At 40.2% G+C, this 16,006-nt stretch overlaps 1 protein-coding gene across 1 annotated transcript; it reads right to left on the bottom strand.

The window, feature by feature from the left end:
* Window positions 1–2,032: 2,032 nt before the first annotated feature.
* On the bottom strand, window positions 2,033–2,594 carry LOC142178086 (secreted RxLR effector protein 78-like). Its single transcript, XM_075247414.1, has 2 exons — window positions 2,326–2,594; window positions 2,033–2,213 (listed from the first exon to the last, which is right to left on the bottom strand). The coding sequence occupies exons 1-2, from the start codon at window positions 2,592–2,594 to the stop codon at window positions 2,033–2,035; spliced, it is 450 nt and encodes a 149-aa protein (XP_075103515.1).
* Between the last annotated feature and the right edge of the window lie 13,412 nt (window positions 2,595–16,006).

Below are 16,006 nucleotides of genomic sequence, written 5' to 3'. Positions count from 1 at the left end.
AACTTATTAGGCTTGTAATGAGCTAGTAAAAGGAGTGGCCTTGCGCACATGAGAAGTTGGTCTTGAAGGCAAAACGGGTCGATTTCCCCCCCCCCCCCTCAAAGATACGTTAGGCCTAGTCCAATTCTGATGTTGTTAAAAAATATTTCTTCATTTTTTAAGCTTACAAAAAAAGTATCCAAAATATGTCTTTGAATTTAATTATGTAACGTCTGATTTACTACTTTGTAATATCTAAGCTTTAAATTCTTGTAACTTCTACTTGAATTCTGTAATAACTCTTTTATTTTTATAACCCTCAAATTAATTCTCCTTCTTGTAATAGCTATTGCATCTTACCTATATAAGGATCTATTTTATGAAGTTTTCAAACATAGAAAACACCAACGCCTTCTCTTCTTATTCAGCCAGCTTCTGGGCAATTGTTTTGTGCAAACTCCAAACTTTCAGCCATGAGTGCACGTATTTTGAAGTGCTTGAAACCTTGGAGAGCAATCGGTCTTAATAATTTGCACTCAGTCGGGCCAAAATCACTTTCAAGGCAGCGGTTTACCACGACACAATTGTTGTTCGATAAGTTCTTTCTATTTCCTCCTTGTTCTTGGTCAATATTATGACGAGCGCAAAACACAAAACAAAAATTAATGCTCGCTATCCAAAGATAACGTAGTAAAATTATCATCTCCACAGTGCTTAGATTTAAATAATATTCCAGTAATTTATGGCTTAAATGCTATTCAGAATGATTAACACTTTGGTTGGAATAATTATGAACTAAATTTACTATTAAACCTACAACAATTAATAATTGATCACGAAAATACAAGATTTGAGCAACACTTAAATAATCAATTGGAGAAATAAGGGTCGTGACTGGATAGGTGCAAGATCGCTATTCGGGATCTAACTCTAGTTCAGTTCATTCTAATCTCCTAATGATTCTCACGAATTCACTCGATGAGTAATTCAATTGTATATCCAAGACTCATCTCTCGATTAAATCTGAACACTATGAGGTAAGCTAATATAAAGCACTATAAAGATATGAAAGAGCACGTTAATGGGCTAGTCTTTAGGAAAACATATCTCGAATATTCTCCTAACTTAATTTAATCAACCATTCAACAAGCTCTTTCGATTACTTAAAAGAATCATTGAATTAAACCAAACGAAATAGTGCAAAGATAATCATCCATAATATTCCTCTTTTGATTAAATAATTCAACAACAGCAACAACATATCTAGTGTAGTCTCATAAGTGGGGTCTGGGGAGGGTAGAGTGTAGACATACCTTACCTCTGTCTTTAAGAAGGCAGAGATGCTGTTTCGGTTGACCCTCGGCTCAGGAAGGGGAGAGGAGAGAGGTAATAACAAGTAAACCGATTTGACAACCGGAGCAAAAATACAAAATTAGGAGTAGGTAATGCAATCAAAAAACTGAAACAAAAGACAAACAACAAGTAGTAACAGAAGTCTAGGGATACGAATAAAAACACGAAAGACACCAAGTGGTGTAACAAAGCTACTGCTACCAACCAGGACAACACTTGTCCACCTAACGCTTTACCTTTATTCTCAACCTCCACACTTTCCTATCCATGGTTATGTCCTCAGTGAGGTGGAGCAACTCCGTATCTTGCCTAATCACCTTTCCCCAATACTTCTTTGGCCAGCCTCTCCGTTGGCCCCCCCATGCCAGCCTCTCACGCCTCCTCACCGGGGTATCAGTGCCTCTCCTCTGCACATGCCCGAACTATCTAAGTCTCGCCTCCCGCATCTTGTCCTCTATAGGGGCCACACCCAATTTGTTCCAAATAATTTCATTTCTTATTTTATCTAACTTTGTATGACCACACATCCACCTCAACATCCTCATCTCATCCACCTTCATCTTTTAGACATGAGATTTCTTGACTGGCCAACACTCTGTCCCATACAGCATAGTTGGTCTAATAACCACTCTATAGAACTTACCTTTAAGTTTTGGTAGCACATACTTATCACACAGAACACCAGAAGTGAGTGCACATTTTATCCACTCGACCCAATACGGTATGTGACATCCTCGTCAATCTCCCCATTTACTTGTATAATAGATCTAAGGTACTTGAAACTTCCTCTCTTAGGGATGACTTGTGAATCAAGCCTCATGTCTTCGTCCTCTTCTTGAGTCGCGCCACTAAACTTGCACTCCAAGTATTCTGTTTTGGTCCTGCTCAAGTTGAAACCTTTAGACTCAAGGTTTATCTCCATACCTCTAACCTCTTTTGAACACCACAATGTGTCTCGTCAATCATTCAATATCATCTGCAAATAACACATACCACGACACCTCCCCTTCAATGTGACACGTCAGCGCATCAATCATTAGGGCAAACAGGAATGTGCTGAGGGCTGACCCCTGATGCAGCCCCATCACAATCGGGAAGTGTTCTGAGTCCCCTCCCACTGTCTTCACCTGAGTCTTAGCACCCTCGTACATGTCCTTAATAGCCCTAATGTATGTAACAGGAACGTCTCTAGCCTCCAAACATCTCCACAACACCTCCCTCGGCACATTATCGTAAGCCTTCTCTAAGTTGATGAACACCATATGTAATTACCATTTCCTCTCTCTCTCTCTCTCTCTCTCTCTCTCTCTCTCTCTCTCTCTCTCTCCTCCATCAACCTCCTAACAAGGTGAATAGTTTCAGTAGTCGAATGCCCCGGCATAATTTCGAATTGGTTCTCTGAAATAGACACAATTCTCCACACCCTCAACTCCACCACCCTCTCCCGTACTTCCATAGTACGGCCCAATAGCTTGATACCCCGATAGTTTTTGAAATTTTGGATATCCCCCTTGTTTTTATACAACAAGATCATCATAATACATCTTCATTCCTCGGACATCTTCTTCATCCTAAAAATGACATTGAATAGCCCAATTGGCCATTCCAAGCCCTCCCTACACACATTCTTCTAAAATTCCACTGGGATTTCATCTGGCCCGGTCGATCTCCCCCTGCTCATCTTAAGCATAACCATTTTTACCTCCGCAACTTTTATACACCTACAATACACAAAGTCCCAATGGCTCTCGAAGTTTTCTAAGTCACCCAGTACAATGTTCACATCTCCTTCTTCGTTCAGGAGTTTATGGAAGTACGTTTGTCATCTATGTCAAATCAGAGCCTCATCAAACAACACTCTACCTTGCTCATCTTTGATGCACTTCACTTGGTCCACGTCACGAGCCTTCCTCTCTCGCACCTTGGTTAACTTGTATGGTTTCTTTTCCCCTCCCTTTCCTCCAAGTTCTTCATACAAGCGCTCAAATGTGGCAGTCTTAGATGCAGTAACTGGTAGCTTTGCTTTTTACTTAGCCACCTTATATTGCTCCTTGTTCATCCTCTTCTCCTCCTCGTCCATGCTTTCCACAAACTTTAAGTAAGTCACTTTTTTGGATTTCACTTTACCTTGGACCTCAGTTCTCCACCACTAGTCACCTTTTCGTCCACCAGAAGGGCCCTTCGAGACCCCCCAATACATCCCTAGCAGCCTCTCTAATTTAATTTGCAATCACGGTCCACATACCACTCGCGTCCCTACTTCTCCTCCATGACCCCATAACCACAACTTATCCCCCAACTCCTAGGCCCTGACCTTAGTCAAAGCTCCACATTTGATCGTAGAAAGACCATACACAGCCCTCTTTCTCCGCTTCCTCATAATCTCCAAATCCATGACCATGGGCCTATGCTGGGTCGTGAGGTTCCCACTCGGGATGACCTTGCAATCCATGCACAGACCTCTATCTGACTTTCTAAGGAATAGATAGTCAATCTGGATCCTGGCTGCCAAACTCTGAAAAGTAACCAATTGCTTATCCTTCTTCGGGAAACTCGAGTTAGCAATCACCAAGTCAAACGCCTTTGCAAAATCCAGCAGCGAAGTTCCTCCTCCATTCCTAACCCCAAAACTGAAGCCTCCATGCACATCATTGTAACCCCTAGATGTCGCTCCAATGTTGCCATTGAAATCTCCTCCTATAAAAAGCTTCTTAGTGTGCGGGATACCACACATAACCTCATCCAAGTCCTCCCAAAAATGCCTCTTAACCTCCTTGTCCAAGCCCAATTGGGGTGCGTACGCACTAATCACATTTAAAGTAAACAAACCAACGACTAGCTTAGTGCCCATCAGCCTGTCACTCACCCTCTTAACCTCCACCACTAGCTCCCGAAGATGACTATCAACCAAAATGCCTACCCCATTCTTGCCCTCCACGCAACCAGAGTACCATAATTTAAGCCGTCTACATCCCGTGCCTTATCTCTCACCCATCGTATCTCCTGGAGACAAGCTATATCGATCTTCTATGGAGAACCTTCGCTAACTCTATAGACTTCCCCGTCAAGGTCCCTATGTTTCAAGACCTCACTCTCATCCTGGAAGCACCCTTACCCCTTACCCCCACCCTCTCACCCTCATGGGAACCATCCGAGGATATGACCTTACCTTACCATCGTTCAGAATAGCCACTATAATCAAGACACACTATGATACCAAGAATACAGTCCGAAACTAAAAGGAACACAAATAGGGGGAAAAACTAATGTACTATGCAAGGTAATAGCAGCAAGATATATGAAACTAAATACCCTAGACGATGCTAATGGGCCCAAAACAAATTACAAGAGATCTAAACTATACAAGTGAATCAAACATTTAAATGATCTAAACAAATAGACCACGGCTATAGCACAACAACTAGTAGAAAACACACTATGAAAAGAGAAACAAATTTAAACAAAGTATAATGAAATAGGAACGTAGAACATGGTACTATCATCGAAGACGGTGAGGTTGGTGGCGGTCGTCGGAGATTTTGCCAGAGTTGTTGTATGATGACTTACTTGGATTGGAAGACGGGTCTGATTTTCGGGGTGACCAAAACGCTGCAAAACAAGCTTGAAACTTGACTGTGGTTGTTCCCACTCACCAGTGACTAGTCTGAATCTCACTGGAGTCTTCTGTCTTAGTCACTACGGAGTGAAAGAAATGAACCCCCACGCACACACGGGTTTGGGCAGGTATAATGAGAGGGAGAGATGACGGCCGGACAGAGTGGAGGGGAGAGAGGCATCACCGGTGTCTCGCCGACAGTGAGAGGAGAAGAAGACAAGACGGGGACGGAAGGGTAGGGGAGTGGGTGGTGGGGGGTGAGAGAGATGGGGGAAGAGAGATAGGGGATGAGAGAGAGGATGCTTACCTTGGGGGAGGGTGGTCGCCGGTTTTTTCTTGTAGCCGTTAATAGGTGTACTTATCGGGCGAATTGGGCGGTTATTTATGCTAACGGTTTGGTTTATCGGTTATCGATTTATAAATGTAGTAATCCGCCAACCAACTAATAAGACATCAGACGGATTAGTATCGGATTAGCAATTATCGAGCGGTTTATAATATTAGCGATTAAGGAAAATTTTGGAGTAATGCATCACATTTGCTTTGTCTTTGCAATGATTCTAGATGAAGTAAATAAAGCCCTTTTGTATTGAAAACAAAACTAAGTAAGACTAGAAAATAGAAATTGAACTCCAATAAATGTGCTCTTCAAAGCTGAACAAACTGAGTAAGGCTAAAAAAATTGACTTTGCTTTGTCTTTGCAAATCAAGTTAATTCAAAGCTGGAGTGGGTGTAGTATTTGGGCAACGAGATTACCAACCACCTTTAGCTTAAATCATATACTTGTATATATGGAAGTAGCAGACTAGAACTACTACTCTGCCCAACTAACTTAAATCCAATCCTACATCAAGGTCTACATCTGTTACTAGATCATGACGCGTTCCATATACCTTGGACCAACCAATAAATATTACTTTATATACATAGGGGCAAAAGCATAAATATAAAAATTCTTAATGGGTTAACGGATTATCCAATAAGAAAATTGAATAATCTGCCTCCAAATTGTTAAGTCGTCAATTATAAACTTTCAATATGTTCACCAACCATTACCCTGATAACCTGATATCAATAAGCCAATAAGCCATTTTTTTCATTTTGTTAACGATTATGGTTCGATTTTGAAAGCTCTAGCTGTTAAAGCTGTCAGGCGTATCGTAGAGAGAGAGGGAGGGGGGGGAGTGCTATTTTTTTATAAAACATCCATAAAAATTACAATTAATTCAAAGCTCCATAAACGAATTCATGCAAAATACTAAAGTTAAAATCCACAAATATCAATCAAAATACCATATCCGTCAAACCCTAAAGTAAACTACTCCATAATCATGGAGGAAGTCATCACAAATAGAGTTAAAGAATAAGAAAACATTAATTCAATCCAAACTCGGGTATTGAGTTGAGGAAAGAATAATGAATCCTTGTGCCTAAAAGTCTCCAAAGCTCTTCCAATCTTACGTAAGAAAAAGGTCCCTTTAAAAACGTATTTTTGATGTATTTATACCAAGTAGGAACATGCCCGGATGAAACTACCCTCTCTAAGCCGCAATAGAAAAAGTTGGGCTATAAATACACTACCGCGGCGCACCGAGAGGCGCACCATGTGCCGCATTAGTGGGAAAGTTCAAAGGCCTATTTTTTCTATTATGCAGGAAATTTACACTAGCACCCCGCGCCCCCGAGGCGGTAGTGTATATTTTCCAGAGTAATTATTTTTTCTCAATTTTTAACATCCAGAATTAGTCCTCGAATCCCAAACATGATCCCGGCTTATTCCTTGGACTTTTACTGAGACTTCAAATCTCCAATTCATCTATTTTAGCTCTAAACTTTATTCTCAACTCAAAATTACATCCTACACAACATAACACACATAATAAGTATAAAGTACTAACAGTTAGGCTCAAAACCATTAAAATGTAGTAAATAGAATACGAAATATAGTTAAAAGCGTGAGTTTCTAGCCTACCATCATATTATCAAATATTTTTCTTACTCAACTGGCATTTTTTGGGGGGGTATGGGGTGGGGGGACCTCATTCCTTTGTGCTTTTTGGAACATTTAGCTCATAATGAACCATAACTATCATAACAATCTCAAGAACCCGATTTCCCTAGAAATTTCAATTTTGCTATATGAAATAGTAGTTTTTTATTGACTAAGATTTATTCTACATCCAAGGAATCTATCATTTTACATGTTGAATGGTATCCTTGTGCTTACGGGGTACTATAAACTCAATACAAACATGCTACTTTACCTAATCAATCATGCGATAAGAGGTATCGTATACCACATAGAACCAATACGTTGATTGAGATAGTTGCACTTTTACATCATGACCTATGGCCTGCTCGCTTTAATGGCCTTGATCTAATGCAAATTATGTCGACTCAACATAAGTAATATTTCAATAATAAAAAATGATCACTAGCTATACACTAATATTGTTAATTATTGCTGATTGTTGATGCATAGCTATAGGAAATAAAGAAGGTGATAAATCTACCGATTAGATAGAGCAAAAGGGTTAGGAAACACAAGTATAATAATTTTATTTAACTAGTAATTCTTCCTTTCTTTGTCTCATACACTAGATGCAGACTGACTTATGAATTTACTTTATTAGATAGGCCACATATAGTATATTTATATGGTTAATACCGGTGGAATAACCCTAGTGCTCATGGTAGCACTAATTCTGTAATGATATATATTTAACAATATTACTCCTATTGAACAAAAAAAAATGAGATTATACTTGCAACGGCATATCCAATGACTTGTATCATTGTAATGTTGTTCATACTAATAAAAGATGAAAATAATGTCTAATTAAAGCATATAAAATTTTGTTTTGTTTTGAGTTGATGTTTGATGCTTAATACATAGGTAGTAAGATAACATAATCTAAGGTTTAAAAATATTAAGGCCTCGTTTGTTTGCACTTGATGTTTTGTGCTTCAATACCACACAAGAGGGGGGTGATTTGTGTGGTGTCAAATTTTTCGCGTGCACAAATTATAGAAAGACCTGGTTCTTCTATGTGTTTCTTATACTACAGTTACGGAATAATAAATACAGAAAGTAAAGAACACAAGTATTTTTACGTAAAAAACACCTGGCTCAAAAGGTGAAAAAACTACGACCTACTACCCAGTAGGATTTGTCCCAACTCTTCACTAAATAACTGAGCCAAAAACAACGTTAATAAAATACTTGTAAACCTAAGGATTACCTCTAACCCTTCATAGCAACCAGTCTCAGGCTGTAGCGATAATTTCAAGTTAACTCTAACTTGAACAATACACTGAGAGTACATATTACAAATGTTTCTAGAGAAAGATGAAAGGTACAACTCAAAAGCCCTACTATAATTGAACTAGAATAAAAGACAGACACTTGAAACTGGTTCTTCTATCTGGTTCATGTAGCTTCAGGTTCACACACTTGAATCACATAGGAATTGCTTGCAAAATGCCTTGCTATTTTGCTCTCAATTCTTGCTTAACTTCAGCGTTTGTGCGTCACCTGTAAAATAGAACGAACTGATATATATATAGAGTTAGTAGAATAAGAAATAACTAGAGTTCTAATGCTACACTCTTCCTTGGTAGAAGAGTTCTAGTTATCTTCAACTTATAACTCTTCTCTTATCTAGGATAGAGTTATCTTCAAGTAAGGAGTCGTGTTCCTTATCAATTATGTAACCTTTTTGTTCATGAGATATCATATTTAACCACTTATGCTTGTCTCATTCATGTGCATGCCTTGTGCTTGAATCTGCCCGTGCCATGTGTATACTGTGTATGGACCTGGTTCATGCATGTATTTCTTTTATCAATCATCAAAACTTACTTAGGCCAACAACACTTAATGGAGGTTTGAATCTTAACCATTCAGATCTCACACATTAAGTGTGTTTGTTTTTTTAAATCTGAATCTGAATCATTCAGATCTTGATCATTAAGTGTGTTTGTTTTTTATTTCACAATTAATTAATGGGTCTAAATTGATCTGAATGATTAAGATCCATAACATAGACTTAATTTAATTAAGATGTTATTATCCACATTCACAATTAATAACCGCCACTGCCCATCATTATCAACTACCACCATGCATCATCCACCATCTCCAAACTCAACCACCACCATCCTCAAGTATCATCGTCGATGTCATTATTATTGACTATCACCACTCGCCACCTCATCATTATTGACTACTACCACTCACCATTTTCACAATTATCAACTATCATTGCCACCACCACAATGATCCTCAACTACAATCATCCATCCACCACCTCAACTACCACCACTAACCACCCCCAGCACCATTATCAACTACTACCGCCCACCATTATCAACTCAATCTCAACTATCAATATCTACTAGCTACTAACTAGAACCATCACTATCAATCAAAACCACTACCAAATATCGCTTCTAGTCGGCATTCACAAATACCACTGTTAGCCATCATTGCCATCAACTACCATTTTTTTTTTAAAAAATATTTTGTTGATAAAATATTAAGTAAATTAGTATTTTATTTAGATTTTATATTTATTAAATTTTAAATAAAAATAAATTCTATTCATTCAATTTGAAAAGCACATTTGTCCAATATCGGAGCAACACACTTGTGTTTGGCTAATGTTCAAAAAGTGCTTTTAGAGAAAACTATTTTTTTAGCTTCTAAACAATAGCTTCTACTACTACTCAAAGTGCTTTATTTTTATACTAAAATCAAGACCAAATACATCAATTTTCTAATATGATTTTTTTTTAAAATAAACACTTTTGACTTTCCAAAAATATGGCCAAGTAGACATATAATTTTATAATTAACATGAAAAAGTAATTATGGTGTGTGTGTGTGTGTGTGTGTGTATATATATATATATATATATATATATATATATATATATATATATATATATATATATATATATATATATATATATATATATATATATATATAAAGAGAGAGAGAGAGAGAGATTTGATTTTATTTTCAATTTCGAAAAAATGCAATACAATTCGAACCAAAATAAGTTTGACTTGGTTCGATTTTTCTCTTTCGGTTAGAATTTTTTCGGTTTGGTTATTCAGTTATATATATGGATAAAACCTAGGCTAATGAGCACCCTGATTTCTCGGTGGGGGGAAACGAAGTAAGGACATAACTACAAGGAATCAGAATCGAAGCTAGGAGCCTCTCGTATCAAGGCCCGAACAAAATACCTGTCCTTGAGCCATCGAGACCACGTCCCCCGGATCCGGTTCGAGTTCCAAGACCTCGGAAAGCATTACCAAGAAATCTGCACACGATTAACAAAAAAGTTATATTCGTGCCCAACTGGATATCACGACGTGAATTTCGGCCCGTAGCGGCAACAGATCAGTGATTAGCAAAAAGGAGAATTTTTACCTTTCTTAGAATTGTACTTAGGGTAAACTCCCCTACTATATAAAGGGGAAGTTTATTATTTAATAAAATACTGTAACACGCATATCAAGGCAATATAAACTTATTTTCTCTATTTCTAAGCTATTCAAAGGTTTTAATTCTTGTTCATAACTTTTCATATATACTTTGGCTATGAACCGAAGGCAGATAAATTGTTAAGCCCACAACCGAGCCCGGATTCAATACTACTGCTGGTTTGGCTATTTATTCTATCTATCATTTGCTTATTTAATATTATTAATCACTTGTATAAGATTAATCCACATATCCTTAAAATCGAGTATAAATTCAATTGTTATCCATTTTAAGGGTAAACAGTTTGGCGCCCACCGTGGGGCTAAGGATAATAGTGGTAATTTGATACAAATTTTCATAACACGCTCTGTTTTAAACTTGTTCTTTGAGATTTTAATTTCAGGTCAACCTAAAAATGTCAAACTCTCAGTCTGTTCACTTGAACGTTGATGGTGAATCTGACCATCACGGCGAAAACAACAATATAGTTCCTAGCAACGAGGTACCCCCTGCTGATCCCAACGGAGTCCCAGTTGCAGACCCAGTCGATGCCAACTCACATGTGCCCATCGATGCCAACTGGTCAACTGGCCTTATGAACAACATTCGTGGAGGAGCCCGTCCAACGACTCAGGGTACGCCCGAAGATAAAGTTGACGGGATCAATCTGCGAGTGATCTTCGAAATGTTACAAGCCCAACATACGGCGATAGCATAATCAAAGTCGCGCCCCCAGCAGAGTTGAACCCGAACCATCCCGGGAAAACACTTGAAGAAATGAGCAAGCCACAGAAAGTCCGGGTGAAGCTGACCCCGGGATCAACCCCGAAATAATAAAAATGCTTGAGGAACTAACAAAGCGAGTGGAATCGGGAGAGAAGAAAATTGAGGCCAACGACAAAATAATGGAGACCTATAAATCCAGAGTCGATCAAATCCCAGGAGCGCCCTCGATATTGAAAGGCCTAGACTCCAAGAAATTTGTCCAAAAGCCTTTCCCTCCGAGCGCGGCACCGAAGCCAATCCCGAAGAAGTTTCGTATGCCTGATATTCCGAAGTATAATGGAACCACGGATCCAAATAAGCACGTGACCTCCTACATATGTACCATCAAGGGAAACGATTTAGAAGATGACGAAATCAAGTCGGTTTGGCTGAAAAAGTTCGAAGAAACCCTGTCAAAAGGAGCAATGATATGGTATCACTACTTAACCCCAAATTCTATTGATTCGTTTGCTATGCTTGTAGATGCCTTTGTGAAAGCGTACGATGGGTCCATCAAGGTCGAGACCAGAACCAAGACTGAACAGATACCGGTATCAATCGTATAGCGGAGATCGAAGGAGTAACGGATCTTGACATAACCCCACAAGAAATGAGAAGAGGAGCGATCGAGGCCACATTAGCCGGGGACTCATAAGAAAAATCGGTTTTGATAGACCGCTCGGGGACTAGGAGGCACCAAGGTTATCGGAATATAACTTTAATGTCGATGTTGCCAGCATCGTATCAGCCATCGGGCATATCAAGGATACCAAGTGGCCTCGGCCATTGCTGTCCGACCCTACCAGAGAGACCCTAACCTGATGTGTAAGTACCATGGCACTCATGGCCACAAGACCGAGGACTGCCAATAATTAAGAGAAGAAGTGGCCCGATTATTCAATAACGGGCATCTCCGGGAAGTTTTGAGTGATCGAGCCAAAAATCACTTCAGAAACAGGAACTCCAACAAACAGACAGAATAAGAAGAATCTCAGCACATCATCAACATGATCATTGGAGGATTCGATGTCCCCCAGGGAACAATGCTAAAGTGCACCTAGGTGTCCATCACAAGGGAAAAATAAACCCGAGATTATATCCGGGAGGGAACCATTTCATTCAACGATGAAGATGTTGAAGGCATCGCACAACCGCATAATGATTCACTGGTAATATCTGTACTTATAAATAAATCTCGAGTTAAGCGTGTGTTGATTAATCCAGGTAGCTCGGCCAACATCATCAGATTGAGGGTCGTAGAGTAGTTGGGTCTACAAGAGCAAATAGTGCTAGCACTCCGGGTTTAAACGGATTTAACATGGCATGCGAAACTACCAAAGGAAAAATAACCTTGCCAGTAAATACCACCGGGACAATTCAGGATACCAAATTCTACGTGATCGGGGAGGACATGAGGTATAACGCCTTATTCGGAAGGCCTTGGATTCACAACATGAGGGCAGTACCCTCGACATTACACCAGGAACTGAAGTTCCCCCCACCGGGAGGAATCAAGACGATTTACGGAGAGCAGCCAGCCGCAAAAGAGATGTTCGAAGTCGAAGCGGTGATCCCGATGTCCGCACTCTTGACATCAAAGAACACATAGTCAGTTAGGAAAGGAGAAATTAAATAGCAATCACTGATGCCAGCCCCGAACGAACCGGAGAAGCAAGGAGCAAGCGAGGATGATGATTACGGAGTCCCTAGGTCGTTCATTGCCCATGATGATTCTGATGCCACCAAGTCAACAGTCAAGGAGCTAGAGTAAGTCATATTGATCGAACGCTTTCCCGATCGGAAGGTATACTTGGGCACAGGGTTAACTCCCGAGCTCAAGAAAAAACTCATTAAATTCACTATAGCTAACATAGATTGTTTCGCTTGGTCCCATCTTGATATGATAGAGATCCCGCCATAAATAACCACTCATAAGCTGAGCTTGGATCCGAAGTTCTAGCCAGTTAAACAGAAAAAGAGGCCTTAGTCCGAAGTCAAGCATGCATTCATCAAAGACGAGGTATCCAAGCTACTTAAAATAGGTTCCATTCGGGAAATTAAGTACCCCGATTGGTTAGCTAACGTAGTGGTAGTGCCTAAAAAGGGAAATAAATTAAGAATATGCGTAGATTACAAAGACTTGAACAAGGTGTGCCCTAAGGACTCGTTTCCTTTGCCTAACATCGATCACAAGATCGATGCGACGGTCGGGCATGAGATACTCAACTTTCTTGACGCTTATACCGGGTACAACCAAATCCGGATGGACCCGGGCAATCAAGAAAAAACTTCCTTTATCACTAAATTCGGTACCTATTGTTATAATGTAATGGTTCGGACTAAAGAACGCCGGTGCCACTTATCAACACCTAGTAAACCGAATGTTCGAAGAACAGATAAGAAAATCAATGGAAGTTTATATTGATGACATGTTAGTTAAGTCCCTGCAAGCAGAGGACCATTTCAAACATTTGCAGGAAACCTTTGACATATTGAAGAGATACAATATAAAGATGAACCCGAAAAAATGCGCATTCGGGGTCGGATCCGAAAAATTCCTTGGATTCATGGTGACCAATCGAGGGATTGAGATCAATCCCGATAAAATCAAAGTTATAGAATACATCACCGTGGTGGACAGTGTCAAGGCCGTTCAGAGGTTAACCGGGCGCATAGCTACCCTGGGTCGGTTCATATCGAGGTACTCAGACAAAAGCCATCAGTTCTTCTCATTACTGAAGAAGAAGAAGAATAACTTTTCTTGGACCCCGGAGTGCCAACAAGCTTTGAAAGAACTCAAATGGTACATTTAGAGTCCACCCTTGCTCCATACTCCGAAGGCGGACAAGCAGTTATACCTTTACTTGGCGGTATCCGAGGTAGTGGTAAGTGGAGTCCTAGTCAGGGAAGAGGAAGGTACACAATTTACTATTTACTATGTTAGTAGAACTCTAGGCGAGGCCGAAACAAGGTATCCTCACCTAGAAACATTGGCGCTCGCTTTGTTAAGCGCCTCCAGAAAATTAAAACCATATTTTCAATGCCACCATGTATGTGTCGTAACCTCTTACCCACTAAGGAATATTATGCACAAACCCGAGCTCTCAGGTCAGTTGGCCAAATGGGCCGTAGAAATTAGCGGGTACGATATAGAATATCAACCCCGAACCGCCATTAAATCACAAACTTTGGCAGACTTCGTGGCCGACTTTACGCCGACCTTAATACCCGAAGTCGAAAAGGAATTGTTGTTAACCTCAAGGATTTCCTCAGGAATCTGGACCCTCTTTACGGATGGTGCCCCGAACATAAAGGGGTCCAGACTCAACATCTTGTTAAAGCCGCCTACAGGTAACATAGTTAGGCAGTCTATTAGAACTTTGAAATTGAATGAGGTCGAGTATGAGCCCATGATTGCAGGTCTCGAATTGGCTAAAATCCCTGGGGCCTAGGTTGTCGAAGCTATGTGCGATTTCCTCCTTGTGGTAAATCAAGTCAATGGGACGTTCGAAGTAAAAGAGGAACGAATGCGAAGGTATTTAGACAAATTGTATGTAATTATGCATCAATTCAAGGAATGGACACTACAACACGTGCCCCGAGATCAAAATAGCGAGGCCGATGCTCTGGCTAACGTGGGGTCATCGGTTGATGATGATAAATTCAGCTTTGGGAATAGTCATACTGTTCATGAAATCGGTAGTGGAAGAAGGCCATGCCGAAATAAACTCAACAAGTTTAACTTAGGATTGGAAAAACAAATACATAGACTATTTGAAAACTGGGAAGTTGCCCTCGGATCCTAAAGAATCGAGAGCTCTACACACGAAGGCGGCTAGGTTCAGCCTGTTCAAAGGGACTTTGTTTAGAAAAACATTTGATGGCCTACTCGCCATATGCTTGGGGTCGGGAACCGAATATGTCTTGAGAGAAGTTCAGGAAGGCACCTGCGGAAACCATTCGGGGCCGGAATCTTTGGTTCGAAAGATAATCAGGGTTGGCTATTACTGGATCGACATGGAGAAAGACGCAAAGGACTTTGTATGAAGATGCGACGAATGTCAAAGACACACACCGATGATCCATCAACCCGGAAAGCTACTTCATTCGGTCTTGTCCCCATGGTCGTTCATGAAATTGGGGATGGACATTGTCGGTCCCCTGCCCTTGGCACCTGGTAAGGCACAATTCATATTGTTTATGGCCGATTATTTTTATAAATGGGTCAAAGCTCAAGTGTTCGAGAAAGTCTGGGAAAAAGAAGTCATTGACTTTATTTGGACCACATAATATGCCAGTTCGGGATATCGGCCGAGATCGTGTGTGATAAAGGGAAGCAATTCATCGGCAGCAAGGTAAACAAGGTTTTCGAAGACCACAAGATTAAAAAGATACTATCCACACCATATCACCCAAGTGGGAATGGACAAGCAGAATCAACAAACAAGACCATACTCCAAAACTTGAATAAAAGGTTGACCGATGGCAAAGGGAAATGGAAGGAAATCTTGCACGACGTCTTGTGGCATATCGTACAACTTCAAAATCTAGTATCAGGGCCACCCTGGTTTCATTGGTCTACAGTGCCAAAGCATTAATATCGGTCAAAGTGGGAGAACCGAGACCCAGGTTCCGATATGTGACCGAAGAATCAAATGATGAGGCCATGAGTACGAGCTTGGAACTATTGGATGAAAGACAAGAGGCCTCCCTAGTCCGGTTGGCTGCCCAGAAATAGAGGATAGAAAGATATTACAACCGAAGAGCCAACCTCTGACACTTCAAGATCGCGGACTTG

Source organism: Nicotiana tabacum, chromosome 24, assembly GCF_000715075.1.
Source record: "Nicotiana tabacum cultivar K326 chromosome 24, ASM71507v2, whole genome shotgun sequence".
In the NCBI taxonomy this organism is placed as follows: Eukaryota; Viridiplantae; Streptophyta; class Magnoliopsida; order Solanales; family Solanaceae; genus Nicotiana; species Nicotiana tabacum.
The sequence above is the reverse complement of the archived record's forward strand: the minus strand, read 5'-3'. Positions and strand labels throughout refer to the sequence as shown.

Bases quoted from the DNA above. Each gene is read 5' to 3' on its own strand.
- LOC142178086 (XM_075247414.1), bottom strand. From the start codon at position 2,594: ATGGTGTTCATCAACTTAGAGAAGGCTTACGATAATGTGCCGAGGGAG. The intron at 2,214-2,325 runs GTATGTGTTATT...CAACTTGAGCAG, and splicing joins ATTGAAGGGGAGGTGTCGTG to GACCAAAACAGAATACTTGG.